This window comes from Sphaerodactylus townsendi, linkage group LG02, assembly GCF_021028975.2.
Source record: "Sphaerodactylus townsendi isolate TG3544 linkage group LG02, MPM_Stown_v2.3, whole genome shotgun sequence".
Taxonomy (NCBI): Eukaryota; Metazoa; Chordata; class Lepidosauria; order Squamata; family Sphaerodactylidae; genus Sphaerodactylus; species Sphaerodactylus townsendi.
In genome coordinates this window covers 38,512,190-38,531,706 of record NC_059426.1, presented here as the reverse complement: position 1 = coordinate 38,531,706, position 19,517 = coordinate 38,512,190, and the positions used below count along the sequence as shown (strand labels likewise).

At 43.6% G+C, this 19,517-nt stretch overlaps 1 protein-coding gene across 1 annotated transcript in view; it reads left to right on the top strand.

Annotated features, from left to right (window-relative positions):
* Nucleotides 1-18,483, top strand: part of GALNT5 (polypeptide N-acetylgalactosaminyltransferase 5) — a 40,740-nt gene extending 22,257 nt beyond the window's left edge. Inside the window, exons 8-10 of the mRNA XM_048486503.1 lie at nt 5,734-5,814; nt 7,584-7,742; nt 15,186-18,483. Coding sequence (XP_048342460.1) covers nt 5,734-5,814; nt 7,584-7,742; nt 15,186-15,326 — 381 coding nt within the window. The 3' untranslated portion in view covers nt 15,327-18,483. The remainder of the gene's footprint in view (nt 1-5,733; nt 5,815-7,583; nt 7,743-15,185) is intronic.
* The last annotated feature ends 1,034 nt before the right edge of the window (nt 18,484-19,517 follow it).

Below are 19,517 nucleotides of genomic sequence, written 5' to 3'. Positions count from 1 at the left end.
AGACATGTTAAATAAGTGAAACCTCCATGATCAGAGACAGCATATCTTAATGTTAGATCCTGGGCTATATAACAAGAGAAGTCTGTTGCAGTCATATCTGCTTGCAGGCTTTGTGGCACCAGCTGGCTGGATGTTGCAGGAAATTCTCAGTATGATCCAACATATTTTGAAATTGGGAGAAATTGTTTATGCTAGCAAACCTCAAAAATGCCTTTTGGGCTCTCTTTCTTCCTGGTCTGCAAGGCTGTGGTATTGTTCCATGCGATAACCTCTGTAACAGTGTTTAGCAAGAAAAATTATTCACATAGTAGCAGATCACGTTTGTGGATGCCAAAAGATCTTTCAGGCATTTTCCACAATTACTGTTTAAAATATTTCTTCTTGCCTTCCAACACTTTAATAACTTATTCAAAGCATAATTTCTTCTAGGAGTTCACATTTCTAACTCGCAACCACTAGAGGGCGCAAGGAATCCATTTTTCTCCTTCCTCTAGGAATAAAATCAGGATTGCTTATATCATTTTCCAAAACCCAATAACTTCCATAGAAGAGTGACTATCCTGACAGACTTTCACACTAAGCTCCGGACTTCCTGTGGCTTAGTAGTACAGCAAAGGTTCCAGGTTCAATCCCTTGCATCTCCAGAAGAAGGGCCAGGCAGGAAGTGATGTGACTGCCTGAGCCCCTGAAGAGTTGCTGCTGGTCTGGGCAGACCATACTGAACTCGATAGACCAGGTGTAAAGCAGCTGCATGTGTCCAACGCTGACAGTGGTGTTGCCACCAGAATTATTGATGGGGTGCTTCAGAGAGGCAGCACATGATAGGCTGATCCAAAACCTTAATTTTACAGCCATCTCTATTTACCATGGACAGCACCTATACGTTATTGCCAGTCACCAGAAAATCATTGTCCTTATTGTGTGCAACCCCCCCCCCCCTCACTTTTTGTCACATACAGATGCCCTGAGCAAACATTCCTCACAATTCAGCTCTTTCTTCAACGCCTCTGCAAGTTAAATCCCTCTGTGGGGGTGGACTACCTCTAACATACATGCATATCACTTCTTTCTGTTGGGGTGCATTTTGAATCTGGTGTTGGGTCTTTAAGTCTAGGCTGAGGATCTGAGATACCACCAAAAGTGTCAGAACTCAAAGGAATAGTGTTTTAGTGTTCAGACATCGGGGAGGGGGGAGGTCATTGTTGTTTTGGAAGGAAGGGCTTCAGAATCTCCATGACAAGGTCTGTTCAGACCAGTTTGTCTTATATCAAGATGCCCTGTGGTTTCAGAGATGATTGGGCATCCTCTTCAACACTAAGAGGACCTGTTCCAAAGGAGACAGAGGCCTGTTCTGCACAACTCCCTGGAAACATTTGAAGAACATTTTTGACACACATACCCCTTGGCCACATTCACTTACCTCAAAACAATTCTTGGCCACCATTTTGTATTTTTTTCTGTTGTGTTTAAATTCTCTGTAGAAACGATGCTTTGATGCTTCAGTGCCTTCAATGCTACATTTCTCCATAACTTGTATAATTGAAGCTTTAAAGATTTAACCCCCAAAATAAATTAAAAAACAGAAATGATGGAAATAATCAGGTGAGAAGGAATGGAGTGCGCATAGTGAGGCAATAGAAAATGGTCCCAAGGAGGATGTTCCGGTATGGTAGAGAGGCATGGAAAACATGTTTAAATAGATCGCACAGCCCTGAAAACATTTGGAAAACATTTCAGGCTTGAGAATTGTTATAAAAGAGCATGCATATAAAATGTTTTGAAGCAGCAAATAAAATGCTTTAGAAAGTTTTGGGGTAAAAACCATGTGGAATTCCGCAGAGTAAACATTTTATTTCCTGCCTCAAAATTTTAATTCGGTTGTGCGGAAAGGGCCAGAGGTGTCAACCATGGAGATTTGGAGGTCGCAATTTAGAAGGGGAGGCGAGGGGAGGCACCTCAGCAGAGTATAATGCCATAGAATTCACCCTCCAAAGTAGCCATTTTCTCCAGGGGAAGCCTGGAGATCAGTTGTATTCTTGGGGGATCTCCAAATGCCACATGGAGATTAGCATCCCTGAAAGGAGAAGCTGAGGATCATTTGTTTCTTTAGAACTGTTGGGTGAGTTTCAGACAATGCTTGCAGGGTTCAGTATTATGAGTGATCATGACTGTGGGTAGAGGGTAATTTTTCACCACACAGCAGTTTTCTAAATGAGGTAGTGTTTGCTATAAGTGGTTAGCGTGGAAAGGCCTGGGAAGTCTCAGAGAGGACTCCCCAGTGGATAGAAGGCTCTTATACGTAGGAAGATGAAGGAATTTACTCACAGTAAGAGAAGAAAGTGGAAGAAAGTAGTTCTGAGGTAAAATTTAACGTTGTCACTGCTGTGGTAAACAAAAAGGAACTTAATGAAAAAGGCACAACTCTGCCCTTCAGATTTGCATATTCTGAATCATTTCTTCTGGGACAGGGGTGTTCGTGCCTAAATAGTAACTCTAGAAATTTATTGAATTAATTGCTCTGCACAGACACTGAGGATCTTGAGATTCCATTACAGGTGATTAAAAAAACATAATAATTGTATAGTGGTGCTTGGGACGCTGCTCCATATATGTGCCAGAATCAAAAGAAATGTACATAATTGGAATTGTGGGAATATTTAATTGGTTCCGTTTGCTAAATGGGCTGTTGGGCTTGTGTGTGTCATGGCAACCCAGTAGTGTTCTCAAGGGAAGAAATTAACAAGAAATAGTTTATTGTTGCCTTCCTCTGCATACCCGATCCTGATATTCCTTGGAGGTCTCCCATTCAAGTACTAAACAGGACCAACTCTGCTTAGCTCCAGGGATCTGACGAGGTCAGGCTAGCCTGGGCCTTCTAGGTCTATAGGGTTTAGTGAGGGTCTCTAGTGGAAGCCCCATCATGAAACCTTCCCCTTTCCAAGTCTTCCCCACCACTGCTGCCACAGCCAGATTGGTTTTTATTATTTTCAGGTGCTTTAAATCACCCAATGCAAACTTGGGGCCCTTCTCAGGTTTGCAGAAAAATCTGTCTTGCTTGTTCACAGCTCCAGTCACTGGGTTCACTATCAGAATGTAAGATGCTTATTTTTTATTTATATCCCATTTTTCTCACTGATTGAGGGCCCAAAGCTGCTTGAGCACAGTGGAGCAGTTGTCAGTATCTACCACAACAGAAAGGAACAAACTCGGCCACTCTTAACAGGGTACTATTTCCTACCCACAATGCCTGGAAGTGAGAGAAATAACACTTTTGTTCCTGAGGGGTTTCTCTATCTTTGCGCATGTACGTTCATCCAACTTCCTTCTTCAGTCTGGGTTGGTCCCTGCTTTTATCTCATTTCATCTGGCACAGAATATGATGCTGTGAGAATGTTGCAGCTCCACTGTCCAGCCCTTGGCCCCATTTCTACAAATTCAAAGTATATTGAACAGTTGGGGAGCAGAGAGCGGCCCATTGGCATGGTCCTCAGCCCCAATCCATCACAGCAGAAGGGAGGAAAGAAGAGAAATTCAACAGACGAGAGATCCTTCAGAAGACACTTGGGACGTGGTAGGGGAAATGCAACATGTAATCACTCATTCAGCTTCTGAATCCATTAGCAAACTGAGCTCTGTTGACAGCAGGAGGGCTAGCCACTTATTTATATTTATTTTTCTGACCTTTACGTTAACAAATTACCGCTCACATGATTACCTCAGAAGAGGTTTTTTAAAACTTTGAATTAGTTTTGGTTAGGCAAGATCATTTTAAGCTGGCAGATGGCTGTTGTAATGGGTTGGGCAATCAAAGGGACCGCATAAGGTCAGCTGTGGAGAATTGCTTTTTTAACCAGTCCCTGGCTTAGGTTAATGATATGGGGCCGATATGGGATGGCTTTTACACACACAAACACACACACACACACACACACACACACACGATTCCTAGTAGTAGAAGCAGTAAATAGAAAGTTTGGAGTATCCAAGCAAAAAGGATTGATTTTAGGGCTATAAACAAACTAAAGAATGTTAGCTGATTAATCACAGACTTTCTAACCAATCCATTAATGGTACATTTTTGAGAGCATGAAGAAAGCATGGAACAGTTTAATATGCAAATACAAGCACATTGTTAGGGGGAGAGGTCATCTTTCATACGCTCCTTTTCACTGCCAGTGAAAATAACTGCAGATAATAAATAGGAGTGACCAACTCATTAAAACTGACCTTAATCAGCTAATCAACGACAGCTTTCATTGACTTACCAATGAAAATCTGCAGTCTTGCTTAGTTTGAACATTCTCCTGCAAACCAAAGGATGACTTTCATGCATCCATTTAGATTTTATTTAAGGACCCAAATGTATCACATTAGCCCCAATCAATAGTTGTCATTTTAACAATCCCACCAAGCGTATGGAGAGATTATGCTACATCAGGGGTAGGGAACCTGCGGCTCTCCAGATGTTCAGGAACTACAATTCCCATCAGCCCCTACCAGCATGGCCAATTGGCCATGCTGACAGAGGCTGATGGGAATTGTAGTTCCTGAACATCTGGAGAGCCGCAGGTTCCCTACCCCTGTGCTACATGTGAGCCTCTTGTTACGTGTGGTTGCCATTATATATGACTAGGATAATGTGTATTTTCCAGCTTTGGAACAGGCAATTGACAACCCAGATTTGTAGAGGGTACAGTATGTGCGTGCCAAAGCTGGAAACTGTATGCATTGCTTTATGCACAAAATGGTGATGTCACATACCAGGAAGATCACAGGTAGTAATGACTCATTACGCAGGGTTGGGACACCAAAATCATAACCACAAAAGAGGGCTGTAGTCAGTCCTCTGTGTTACACCTATGCAGTGGGTTTCAGTTCAGGTTGTACTTTTAGATCAGATATTTTGCATGGCAATCAATCACTCAATTAATAACCTTCAGCAAATAAAAGCGCACCTCTAATGATGTGGTGGGGAAGGCAGTGGCAGGGAAGGTGGTATGTTACAACCCGATCTCATCAGATCTTGGAATCCAAGGGGTTTTCTTGGATGGGAGATCATCAAGAAAGGCTCTGCAGTGGAAGTCAATGGCAAACCACCCCTGCTTCTCACTTGCCTTAAAAGCCCTTGCTGTGGTTGCCAGAAGTATGTACATAATTGTAGGAATGTGCATGGACAGAGTAACTGTGGTGGTTGTTGCTTGTGCTGTGCCCATATTCATTCTTGGAATATGCATGGATCCTTCCAAGACTATTATACATTAAGGTCTTTGCTCCTTTCTTTTGTGTAGGTTTTTTTTTTTGTCACGAAAATAGGTATGAGATTAGAGTGAGGATTGGTGTAATAACTGATGCTATCACAAAAAAAGGAAGTCAGTATGCATTTGCTAGAGGGAAGAAATGTTTGGGCATTCTGTCTCACAGGGGAAAGGTATAGACCCCAAATACAGTCTATTACCTTTCCCTTTCTTTACCTCTCTGATGGCACCATTCCTGCTCATTGGGGTGGGAAAATTCAGGAAAAAGGAGTAAACAGAAAGATTCCCTGGTGTGCTGGGCATTACCTTAAGGATAAGTTTGATTTTGTTTACTTGGTTCCATATGGGCAAGACAGTTGTTAAGAAAGACAACTTTGTTAAATCATTTCTCGGTTGCAGTGTTTTGTCCCCCTGAGCATTTATGCCTGCTTCAAAGCTGCTTTTCTAAACAATTGTTTCAACTGGTTTTCTGTTCTAGATTGTTAACACAGCATTGGCAAAGTGCATCACTGTGCGCGAATCTACTCTGGCCCTTGAAACCTGTGATGTCAATAATGAGGTAAGACTGACTGGGTTCTTTTTGCATTGTGCATACAAGAGGCCAAATATGGTTGCTGTAATGTCCATTTCTGAGACAGTAAAATGGTTTTACGATGCAGCTTTACACACGAAGGGCAGAGTGCATTGCAAGCTTTCAGCTCCTACCAGAAACTTTGGGTAGCAGCTGTAGTTCTACAGAGTGTTATCAGAGGACAAGAAGAATAGTAAAATGTACAAACAATCATCATGTATTGTCAGACTAAGGATACCTAATTATTATTTACAAGCATACAAGCCAAGGGTGGCCTTCCAAAGGCCTCCTCCACTGGCTGATCTAAAGGAAGGCTGTTGGGGGATCTTCATCAGCTGAGGCGCTTGCAAAGATGCTGGAGGAATACATTGATCGGCCCACACAAAGCTGGTAATAGGCCCAGGCCAGATGGGAAATGTAGGCCCCAATTCAAACTGCTTATCAAGTATTTTTGTAGTCAGAGGTAAATACATATAATTTGTTTATATTTTATCTGTATTAATAATTTATGATTATGAATCTTTAAAATATTTTTAAATTTTTGCTAAAGGATCCCCCTTGACTATCTTTACAATATCAGTAGCCTTTAACAAAGGGTCTCCTTGGCCTCTACCTGAGGGAGTTGGCCCCTCAAAATCATAGGCCCATGTCAACTGGCCCACCTTAAAGCTGAGAAAACTAATTGTATAAAAAGCAATTCTTCTTCATCTTCTTCATTTAGTATTTCACTTTGGCCACTTTTGTGTCCAGAGGAACCCAATGAAGTTCTAAATTATAAAAGCAGATAGTCAAGTAAACACAAATAAATTTGACTGCTCCCGCTCTGCCAAGCTAATTACTGTAGGTCCCAGGTTGCAATTCCCATGGCTAATAGCCAAGGACCCTTCAGATCATACCTCTGTCTCACATTTAAAATGGTAAGAAGGGGAAGAGAAAGTCACCCTAGATGGAATTAATCTGCTTCTCACCCACTGCCAGGCACCATCTGGATCTTCCTACTAATAGTAACAAATAAAGTCCCCCAAACCCAGATCTAAAGTCCACACATATTATTTCATTGCTTGCGTACCCATATTGCATTGCTGTTTTTCTTTTCTGCATGTGTTTTGTGCCCTCTAGTGGCTGCTTCAATATTTCATTCCTGAATCACCGAGCACTTTAAAAGTGCAGGGAAATAAACTGGAGATACGGTGATGAAATATTGAAATGACAGCTAGAGGGAGCAAAACAAATGGGAAAAAGGTGGGGGAACCCGATGCAGCATGAGCACATAAGCAACATAAATACAAAGAACGGGAAAGTGTCCAGAATCGTGTGTGTGTGTGCATGTGCGTGTCAGAAGTGTACAGTCACATTGCCAGCTTCCAGCTGAATTCCTTTGTCTGTCAGAGCAGGACTCTTGTCCAGCTATTTTCATTCCTCCAATTTTTTTTTTAAAAAAAAAAACGTATGCAGTTAATTGGGGGAAATTGGCTACTGCTAAGGTTACAAGCCAGACTACCTCCTCATGGCCCAGGTACATCCTTCCAACTGGTATTTTGATATATTTCAATATGTTTAGACATATGTTGACTTGACTTATGTCCAAATCGACAAGGACTGCTCTAGTAGTGGCGATTGTGAACTTTACCATGGTTAAATAATGACAACAGAACATACCCTTATTTGACCCCTAGGCTTTAAAATTTCAGACCCAGACAAAAATTCACTTTCATAGATGAAAACATTGTCTGTTATGGATTCCTTCCCATGTGCAGAACCAGAAATTTAACTACACTTGGTTGAGACTAATTCAGCAAGGAGGCCTCTGCGTGGCACTGACTGATGCTAAAGGGACTCTGGGCCTGCACCCTTGTGATAAAAGAAACAATAGTCTGAAATGGCTACATAAATCACTGGTTGCTTTTCATCAACTCGTAAGTACAATGTTTGCTAATGACTATTTCCCCCTAGCTGTGGCTAAACTGGAAATGGAAAACATCATTTACATTTCTATGGCGATGACAGACATTTGTCTCTTAAGCAGTGAAAGGGCTTGTGCAGGCATTATTTTTCAGCTGTATTCTAGAGGGAGAAGGCAACATCTGGGAATGTTTGAATCAGTGGCGACTCAATACTGCTGGACTGCCACTCCACCTCACCCCCATGATCCATACCAATCTACCTAACCCTCTCAATACCCCGTGTCTTTCTACCTCCCCTCCTGTGCCTCCCTTTCTACCTCCCCTTCTACCTCCTCCTAAACCCTCAACCTCCCCCCCCCATGTGTCCTTAAAAGTGGTACATCCTGCCTCATATGCCCTAGGACACTTTCACAACCTGTTTTCAAGGCAGGTTATGGTCCTTGCTTTGCTGTTGGAAAAGCAGGTTGGCAACATTCAAAAAAGAAAAGTCTTTTTTAATATTGTAGTTTATTGATTTAATAATAATAAGTATTACTTTTTTAAAAAGAAAGAAAAGCAGGTTGGTGTTGTGGGGTCCGGGGGAACCTTCTGTCCGCTGCATCTGATTCACCAAGTCTTGTTACCATGGCCCTTTCCACACGGGAGGTAAAGAGCACCCCAGGGACACTAAAAACAGCGTCCCTGTGGAGGGGTTCTCGTGACTGCAGCAGCGCCAGCCTCGCAACCCCCGAGTGGTGCAAAGACGCTGCTTCCGAACCTCGCTCCCTGAGCGAGGTTTTTCAGAAGCAGCATCTTCCAACTGCTGCCATGCGAACGGCAACAGCTGGAAGGTGCCATTTCCCCCACGCCTTACTGTCCCCTCTGGCCTTCCGGCGTGTCGCACAGGCCAGGGGACACGCCCCCCCTGCCCTGCAACTCCAGAGTAGACAGTACAGGGTAGGCAGTACTGGGACAGACACTTTTTTTGGTCTGAGTTAGTATAAGGCAAATTCTTATATCATAGAGTCTGGTGCATTCAAGTTACTACTGAGTAATACACACCTAATTCTGTTCCAAATAGTGACTATATTAAAAAGGCACCAAATGCCCAGTGTTTCGTGTAACGCCGCGGTGGCGAACCTTTGGCACTCCAGATGTTATGGACTACAATTTCATCAGCCCCTGCCAGCATGGCCAATTGGCCATGCTGGCAGGGGCTGATGGGAATTGTAGTCCATAACATCTGGAGTGCCAAAGGTTCGCCACCACTGGTGTAACATGTCAATAACAGACCTACCTCCTCCAGTCAAAGCACTGCCAAGCATTGCAGCTTCCGTCTCTCAGGTCAGTTTATCAATATGACTGTCCATAAATCATCATCACAATCTTCAATTGTTAACACAGCAATAATGATTTAAAATAGTTTGTCCAAACTATCTTATTCAAAATCAATCTGACAGATTTTTTTTTAAAAAAAAAACCCTCCCTAATCTTTAAGCTGTATATTTTTTAGAAATAAAATACTAAAAATGCCAAAGTAAATCAGAATGGGCCCCCTGCACTTATGTACATACTAGTAAAAGGATTGCTATCCCTTTCCATTCTGGAGGAACAGTAATCATGATAGTAGCTGATCAATTGTATTGTACAAAATTCCGATAGCAGCACTCCTAATTGTTTCTTCTTTGCAATCTTATTGCAAAAGCACCCCAACGTGAAGATGTGTCTTTTTGAAACCCAAAGGGAGCCTAGGAAAAATGATCAGCAATTTGGGTTAACTTGTCAGATACCATTGATCATGTTTGATCTACTGCTGAACTTTGGGTCTTAAGACAGATTAGTCCTTGCCGCAAGAAAGTTGTGTATCCTCCCAACCACCGGGATTTTTTTTTTTTTTTTAACAAAACCATAATACCCAGTTTAGCACAATTGGCCAGAGGTGATTGCCCCTGTACAAGATTGAGCTAGCGGCAAGATTGGCCTACACAATTTTATCCGCTGAGGTAAGAGATCAGATTAGTTTTTATCAGAGCATCAGATGCTGAAGAAACCTAGCACCAGCCCGGTGGGAGAAAATACCGCCTCAAGTTATTGCAGTCACAGAAAAGACAGATTTATTTTGTTTAAAGGTAATGGCTGTCTTCTACTGGCTCATCTTGTATCTGCGCTGCTTAAAATGAAGAAAAATCAACCAGAGGCACTGGGATAATCAAGGAAGAAATTTTACAATGAAAACTTTTCCAGGTTGTGTGAGTGAGGAAGACGAGGAAGATGAGGAGCCCCTCATGCCACAGGGGCTTTGCAATTCAAGTTAACACCCTTTCTACTCACTGCCCTCCAAATAGGCAATCAGAATAATCAGGTGGCATGCACTGATGGGCTGGATTGCCAGGGACACAGAACTATCCCTATGCACGGCCACAAGGGAAGCCTACTGCAGCCTGCACAGCACATCTGAAGAGGGGGAGGCCAGCGGCATAACCTTTGCTTATCTTTACTCACTAAATGTGTGCCTGAAGTACAGAGTTTAGATGAATTTAGTACCAAAACTATTCTAGAAAAAAACAGCTACTCTTGTTCATTTGCATTTTGGACTTTTTTAACACTCTTGTAAGTAAAAGCACCCAAAATTCATCAGTTTACCAATATCAAAAAAATTCTGAAACAATCTATTTAAAAAAAAATAGTCATACAAACAGCATGAAGACAGCTTCTGACTGGAAGTAAATCATGAAACAAGTATAACACTTTAAAAATATATAGATAAAAAGAAATGTTTTGGCCTGGCGATTAAGACAGTATGGTAGGTATTAGGCAAGCATCAAGGGCAAAGGACATAAAATGCCTTCTCTTATTGGCTCACAAGGCAGAGAGCAGAGAGCAGGGCTGGGAAAGCAGAACTTAACTTGTGGAATGGACTTTATGGAAGGCAGCAGCCCATCAGATGCCCTAGGCCTAAGCCGCTTCAAGGCCTTCAAGGACAGAATCAGCACTTTGATTTGTCCTTGGAAACAGGTGGGCACCAGTGCAGATATTTCAGCACAGAGGTAATGCAATCCTGCTAACTAGCCCTTGACAATATAGCCTGGCTGCTACATTTTGGACCAATTGAAGTGTCTGGACTATTTTCAAAAGCAGCCCCCATGAAGTGCATGACATTCCTCTAACCTGGGTGTAAACAGAGCATGGATCACTGTGACCAGGTCATGCTTTCAAGGAAAAGCTGTAGCTGCCATTTCAACCGAAGCTGGTAAAAGGAGCTAAGTGTCACATAGGAGACCTCAGCCTTCAATCACAGGTCACGCTCCAAGCTACAAACCTGCTCATTTTGGGGCAGTGCAACCCATTCCAGAATAAGCTGACTTTGCAGTCCTCAACCAGCTCCTCTATTGACCAGCAGCACTTCAGTCTTGTCTGGATTGAGCTACGGCTCTTCAGCCTTTTCCCATCCCATTACCTTCTCCAAGCACCTGTACATAACTTCCACAGGCTTACCTGACCCAGCTACCAAGGAGAAGGAGAGCTGAGTATCATCCACATATTGGTGTCACCTCATTCCAAATGCCCAAATGACCTCTCCCAGTGGTTTCCTGTAGATGGTAAATAGTTAGTGTGATTTGTGGACAGAATGGTAGACAAGGACCCCGGGCGACCCACAGGAAATGGAGGAGGGGAGAACAATGTTCAAAATGCCACTTAGAGTCTGAACTGGGGAGAGAAGTGGGATATAAATAAATAAATTCAAATGCATGCAGTGTAAGGAAGAAGATGGAATGCTGCAGGGTCCCAGCATAAATACCATGGCCAGTCCAGTAGAAGGAAAATCACTAAAGAGTACCATGGTTGTTGGTACCAAAGATCGACTTTCAAGGTGAAGGTCAGATTAACCAAGGCCATTTATGTTCCAAACATTGGCCTGAATTAGTCCATGGGCTCTGTATTCAGTTGGGCATTCTTGTCCAAACATTGCCTAAATTACCTAGGGGCCTTAACATTTGGGCTTTATATGTCATAGGAACGTAAGTTCTGCCTAGTGCAGACCTCGGAGTTCTGGTATCATCTGCTCATGAAATCATCAGCCACATCGTAAATACTGACACCAGGGTGGTACCTGCCAGTCAGTATGTTATGCCCGTCTGCATAGGAGGACTAGTTTACACAGACATCCCTTGGCAAAGTTCTGACACACAGTGATTGCACCAGAGTGCATAGCGACCATGCTGACATCCACCAATCACGGCAGCACCCTGCCAATTCCTCCTTGTGTGCCGCACGTGAACTGCCACAGTCCCATAACATCATGAAGCTGCCACCTACTGTGGATCAGCAAAATGCAGAGGGGAAAGAGCAGTGGGTCCCTTTACTTCCAAGGAGGCCCATGGCACAAGATGGCAGTTTGATTGCCTGTCTGTAACTGCCCCACAGGAGGAAACATAACCAATCCAGCCACAGTATTTAAACGGTCCCATTGCTTAGGCAGCATAGACATCCAAATTGTGGACTTGACGTCTTTATTATGAAGCTTTTTAAAGATATGTGGTTTGGAAACTTGATTGTGCTAAATATAGGAGGTGGGGAAAGGAAGCGGTAATTATTACTACACAATGGTAATTATTACTACACATCACAAGCGCAAAGTGAGACCACAGCTCCCCACATCTTGACTCAGTCAGGATTTCATAAGTTTCCCAAGCTGTGGGAGACCATCAACTCATTACCCTTTCATGGCTTTTGAAGAACCAATCCCTACCTCAGTCATCATCTGAATCCACTGAACAGATGCAAATATTAAGTTGGTACTTAAAAGGAATAAATAACTGGATGCTTTGAAACACCACCGCCAACAGGACCTTAAATCAGTACCGGGAGAACAATTATAATGTGGGTGCTGAAGAATCTATGGTTATTCAAAAACATTCACTATGTAATAACAGAGGGTCAAATTGATCACCACAAATTTGCCAACACAACATTTAAAATGCTGCAGCACGGAGCTCTTTCCCTCCCACTCTGCACGTAAGTCTTCCAGAAAAAGGTGAGGCATCAATGTAATGTAATAAATCAATCAATGAAATGTCAAAAGACCCATGGAGAAAGGCACACCTGTTTTGGTACTTGGAAAGGTGCGTGATGAAGGGGAATGAGCCTCTTGCCACAGGCCTGATCAGGATCAGGCCCCTGTTGCTTTTTAAAATCATTTTAAAACGATGAGTCCAAATGTGTGATATCCTGCTGCTTCCAGAGGGCTTTACAGCAGCACGAGAAGGCAGAATAATTTTTTTTTATCACCTGGACGGATGGTGAAAGTCTATGCCTTGGGCCATGACATAACTGGCCACAAACCCAGTGTGGAAGCTGGTGGCGCCAGCAGCAGTGTAGCAGTGCTGATACAGCACTGGCATTCTGGAAGGCAGTGGCGTCCACCCACTGGTATGTTTGGCCCTCCGCTGGGGTAAGTGCCCCATCAAGGGCAAATACACCAGTGTAGGCCTATGCCCCCTCCACATGGATTCCCTTCCCCCCTTCCCGATTAGGGCATTAGTTTGACCCATAGCTTCACATATATGAATCATAATAGTCAATGACAAAGTAAGTTATGAGTTTCCCAGGTTCAAAAATAGGTTCTGTGACCCTCAGCTTTGATGGTGTAATCATTGAAGCTTATTGGGTGAAAATTTTGGAAGCCAATTGCAACTCTGCAGTGAAATTACAGAACACAGCTGCCTTGTAAATCATGGGCCATGTCTTAATTCTTATCCTCCAATTCCAGCCTTAATTGGCCTAGGTTCCAAAACCCGAAAAGGACAGCCTTACAGTGCCCTGTGGTACTGGGCTAAAGCAGAGGTTCTCCTCACTTTTGGTAAGCTGCTTCAGAGACTGAAAGGTCTTTCTGTAAAGAAAGTTGTCCTGGAGGTAACCAGGTGAATGGATCTTAGAAGATTCCAGTAGGAGACTCTGAGGAGACCTGAAGCGAGCTACAAGTTCATATTGGTACAGTTGGAGCCTAAGGGAGGGGCCAAGGGAGCGGTGCATGACCGTGCCAGCTGATTTGCCTTTCATGGGACACTTATCCCAGTGGAAGGGGGATTTTGCTAGCATGCAGCTGCTATGGCCCTCCCCAGTGCTGGGACAGATGGCACCAGATGCTGGCACCAGTGTCCCAGTACCCCTGTCACCAGCAGCGTAGCGAAGGTGGGTCGGAGGCATTAAGCCAAAAAGGTGACATAAATCTATTATGGACAGTGGAGGCTTCTTGGCAATGTGGAGACTTTCACCTTTCCTGCCTTCCTGCACCACCAGGAAGCCTCCGGGGGGGGGGGGGGTTGGCCCCTTGGGTGGGGCTGTTGGTCTGTCAAGTAGACAAGTCCCTAGTTATATAACCCTTGGATTCTTGTGTTCCATCATTCCTAAATCCCCAGTGTAAATTAATCCCTAAATCAGTTGTTAGTTAACATTTTGCATTTTGTTAGTTTAGAAAATCAGGCAAGGATATTGCACCCAAATGTAAAACAAACCAGAATACATGTTGCTCATTCCAACTTTTCACCCATTTTCTCCTCCTGGTACTTGAACTTAATTAGCAAATTAACCAACCCACTTTTCATCAATGTAAGTGTTCTTATACGTCTGAGAAATAATACAACATGAAAGCAAAGCTTTACTGCCATAAGTTATCGCCTGTTTCAGATGCCACCTGAGATTATTTCTTTTGCATGATAATTACCACCTAGAAAGTGAGAGTTTTGCTGTTTGTATTTTCAAAGAATTAAAAAGGTATTCAGCACAGAAGGTATAATAAAGTTCTGGCCAGGTAGAAATTTGGGATACTGTCCAAGATTCTGTTTCCATCAATACACACAGAGGTGGGATCCAGCAGGTTCTCCCCAGTTCCCGAGAGTGGGTTACTAATTATTTGTGTGTGCCGAGAGGGGGTTACTAATTGGGTCCACTTTTCCATCTCCACGCCCTCACCTCCCCGAGAGGCATACTGCCTTTGAACGTGAAGGTTCCATATAGCAATTGCGACTAATAATGTAACTTCCTGAACTGGGTTAATCCCTTTCAGGTACTGCAATTCATTGATTCTCAGCCTTTCGTACCTTTTATCTCACCAGTCTCTATCAAAGAACCTGTGTATTTCACCATTGCTGTGTTCAGATTTGTGAGTTGGGGCAATGTGATGATGATTTAGAAATGACCTGGTGCAAAAAAAATTGGGGGGATCGTGGTGGGGTGGCTGCCCATGGGGGGGGGGCATCCAACTCAGGTTTTGCCCAGGGCTCAGATTTGCCTAGGTACACCTTTGCCCCCTTTGCTGAGGGGGGGCTGGCGAGGAAACCTGTTACTAAAATTTGAATCTAACAACTTGAGCCTGAGACCATAATCTACCAATATTTTCCTTTGGTACCAAGTGAATGAAATTTACCAGCTCTGTCCTTGACAAAACATTTACCGTCTCACTTTCTCTCTTTCTAGATGGATCACATTGTTCTAGAACACCTTCCACGGGCCACATGCTTAGAAGCGGATCAGTCTCGGAAAACCCTAAGGGTAAACAGTTGTTCTGCCTCCAATCCTTATCAGAAGTGGCAGTTCAGAAATTATTATGCTGACTGAAAAGAAAAATGAGGAAATCAGACATGGGAGCCAGTGAATTCAATAATGACAGCTGTGAAACTTCTGATGGAAAGTAAACGGCTAGCTCAGTTCTTAGCCACAACTGAACCCCACCCCTTTCGAAGAAGCAAATGGAAAGGTCAGAAGAAAGAGCTGGTTTAACGTGACCTAATGCAAACGAGACTTGTTGTCTTGAGGTTTACTTGGCGGAAACAAATTTTTCTGTAGTCATTTCTTCCTAGATCGATGCCAGCATTCCTTTTAGAGTATACAGCGGACAGAACTTGTCACATCTTCTTTTTTCTTTTCTTTTTAAAAAAGGAAACATTTAGGAGCTTTCAACCTTTTAAGGTTTCTCTTATTTTCAAAACTTTATTAGCACCCTAGTATACTTACATATCTGAAAATATCTGAAAACATTGGCCCAAGTATGTTGCCTGAGCATAGGTCAAACCGGATTGGCCATGGCAGCCAGGGGAGCACCTACTTCAAAGTCATGGAGGAGCTTGACCAAACCATGGTGGGGTGGGGGGGACAGAAACTTTGAAAACAACTGGCAAGAAAATCACAGACTCTTCCAAGAATCAAAGAGAAGTGCAAGGAAAATTGGAAGGCAAAACATCTGGATTGGAAAAGTCAAAAGTACTATCTCTATTGAACACAACTCTGAAATTAGAAGAACAAGTTTATCCTGCTTTTCTGAATTTAGGTGGGGAAAGTGGTGTATTATAATGAATGAATCAGGGATAATTTCAGGTTGGGGATTGGCAGACTCCTCTGTTGCCCATCACCAGCCCCCCTCCTGTGCCTCCCTTTCTACCTCCTCCTAGCCCCCTCAATCCCCCTATGTCTCCTAAAAAGTGGTTCACCCCACCGCATATGTCCTAGGAAGCTTTCACAAACTCCTACAAGATTCTTTAGTCTTGTAATAGTTCAGTCGCATGTTCCTACATGGAGTGGAGTTGGTATTTTCAAGGCAGTTTAAGGTCCTTGTTTTGCTGTGCCAAAGCAGGTTGACATGTGGGCTGGGAGCACATTCTGTCAGCTGCGTCTTATTCACCAAGTCTCGTTACTAGACTCAGCTACCTCCTCCCCTGCATCTCTGCCCTTTCCCCATGCTCAAGCCTCCTGTGGCCTGCACCCTACAGTGGGTGTAGCTGGAAGTGCTGCAGCCACGGCCACCAGGAGTGTTACCACTGTGCACCACCCACGTGGCCTTCCCCAACAATATTAATTTATTTATTTATTAAAACGTGGGAAACAACATTAAAATTGATTGAAAACAACATTAAATAGAATGATTGAAAACAGCATTAAAATGATGGAAACAAGAGTGAACTTTGGGAACAAGAGTGGCTTACAAAGGAATGGCTTGTGTGCAAGTGGAAAGGAAGTGTGCAGGTGGAGGGGAAGCCATCAGCAGTGGGCCCATCAAAAGCCCTGCGCAGCTGCCCAGCCTCAGGGTACGCTGATGCTGGCCCTGGAATGAATGTATTCATTGCAGAACATGGGACAGGAATGCAGGCGATCTCATAATTCCATTCCCAAGCTCAAGTTTCTACATTTCAGGCACTTTCACCCATGCTGAATAATACACTTCCAATGCACTTTAATGATCATTTGAAAGTGGATGTTGCCATTTCACTCAGTGAAAATCCAGGTAAAAGTGCATTGGAAGTGGATTGAAAGTGCACTATTCAGCATATGTGAAAGTGCCCTAAGAAACTAGCAATACCTGAACGGTAGAACTTCTGTAATGATCATACCAGTGGCTATAACAGAATCCTGTTCAGGCTTTCAGTGTGGGTAACTTGGGGGTCTCGATAATAACCTAAGAGTTCAGAAACAATAACCATTTCACTGGGCTGAACTGCTTTCTGCAGTAAAGAATCACACGCTTCCTAAAGCCCACCATAGAACTTGCTATACAGTGGAAAGCCAATGGTAGCTTTTAGGCCACTGAACCAAGCGTGGGCATGTTTCTGCAGTTGCTTGGCAACAGAGGGATGTGCTTAAGAGCACTAATACTCATAACTGTATGGTTATAGACAGCTGCCTCCCCAGAGGGTTAGTCACTCCCCACGTAAGTTTTAATGCCACCTCTGTGCGGCACACAAGTGTAGATCACACCCTTTACCCTAGAAAAAATATAAAGGCTTACTGCAAAATTCTGCAATGTGGAGCCACTCCAGAGTGTGAGACATCGGCAGACTGTCCACTGCCCATCTGGGACATCTGCTGCTAGGTTTTATTAGCTCAGACTGCAGCTTGGAGGGTCAAATTTTAGCATGTGCTCTTTCAAAATTGGAGACGGTTCATTCCTTAGCAGCATATCTGTCTCTTGCAGGATGCAGAAAAAAGTAAATCATAAAAAGCTCTTAAAGCTACTTCTCTTAAAGCTACTGTTTGACAATTTCATTGCAGACAGCCGAGCCTGGAAACCTCGTTTGAATCTGGCTTCCTCTGCCCTGATTACTGATATATTCTTCTCCTTTTCCTTAACCAGACTTGGGAATCATTGCTCCCAGCACATTCAGCCCAAACATTGCTGTGAGAAGACTAGACCGATACATTCTCCTTGACAGCGTAATTCTGTTTGTGAAAACTTTTGTTGGTTTGTTTTTTAAATGAGGTCTCATTCTTTTTCCTACCTGCATTCTGAAGTGCCACTGATTAATTCTGTGGAGTGGTTGACACAACACTTATTTGTTGGTCGAGAAGGCAGTGTACATTAAATGCGTCTGGTCATTTTGCAGGGTCCATTCCATAGTTAGCATCCTCAACCTTGTAAACTCAAAGCTGTCCTCACTAAGGGCGAGCCCTCCCCATTTTAATCGGTAAATTTCAGGTTCAAGTTTTTAAAACCTGGAATTTTTCAGTAAAGCTGAATAAAACTGATACCCATTGGCTTTATTCAATTTTTTAAACCAATTTGGCAGGGTTTTAAAAACCTGAACTTGAAAATTTTCAGCTTTCTCTGCCACGGATTCTTAAGTCCACATGGCAGGGAGAACTGCAACTGAATTCTGCGCTGGGCTGAGCCAAATAGAAGAAGAAGAGTTGGTTTTATACCCCCCTTTCTCTCCTGCAAGGAGACTTAAAGGGGCTTAAAAACTCCTTTCCCTTCCTCCCTCACAACAAATACCCTGTGAGGTAGGTGGGGATGAGAGAGCTCAGAAGAACTGTGACTAGCCCAAGGTCACCCAGCTGGTGTGTGTTGGAGTGTACAGGCTAATCTGAATTCCCCAGATAAGCCTCCACAGCTCAGGTGGCAAAGCGGGGAATCAAACCCGGTTCCTTCAGATGAGAGTACACCTGCTCTTAACCACTACGCCACTGCTGCCACCATTTCTCGAACCCCAGAGGAATTCGGAAGCAGTGGCTACTGGGAGATCAGAATGCTATGCTGGGCAGCACCTCATGCATCATTCAGATCTCTCCCCCTCCCCCATAAAGCCAAATCATGTTCACCTTTATCAGCTACCAGGCTATTCTGAAGAAATCACCTGCTTGTGGCTATAGCCACAGAGGAGCCACTCCAGGACAAGAGACTTGGGGATTATTATCCTCTTTCTCAGAGCCGAATGTACATCGCCATGCAAGCCAGATAATAGTCAAGCTTTCCATCATCCAGAATGTTTACAGCCTCTTCCAATCCCATTTGAGGACCAAGAGGACCTCTGTATAACGTGGCTGTCACACCACATGTCCACACTAACAACGTTTGACAAGATGAGCCTGCCAAAATATTGATTTGCCTAACAGACTTCACAGTCGGCTTCATTCCCAGCTGTCTCCCCGATTCCCCTCCCTTTGCCTCCACCCTCTAGCGTAGCTGCCCTGCAGTCACTATCAGAAAAATTGCACAGATGTTGTCTGCGCAATCATGTTTTATCAACAGCATGCATGTCATTGCATTCTGCGCGCTGACATGCCCATCGTTTGTCATTTAGCCGGCACAGAGCAGCCATATGTCACAGTCATGTTGCGTCGCCCATCATGCCACTTACAGCCTCATTCTTCATTTGTCAAAACAGATTTGTCTTCTGTGTTGGTATCGCATATGCTTACAAAGCACATCTGTGTCCCCTCTGGGATGACAAACATTGCAATGTTGAACAGCACAGAGAGATCACAACAATCACCCCCCTTCTTGGATTGTTTTTTGGGGGGGGTGCAGAAATGGGGCCT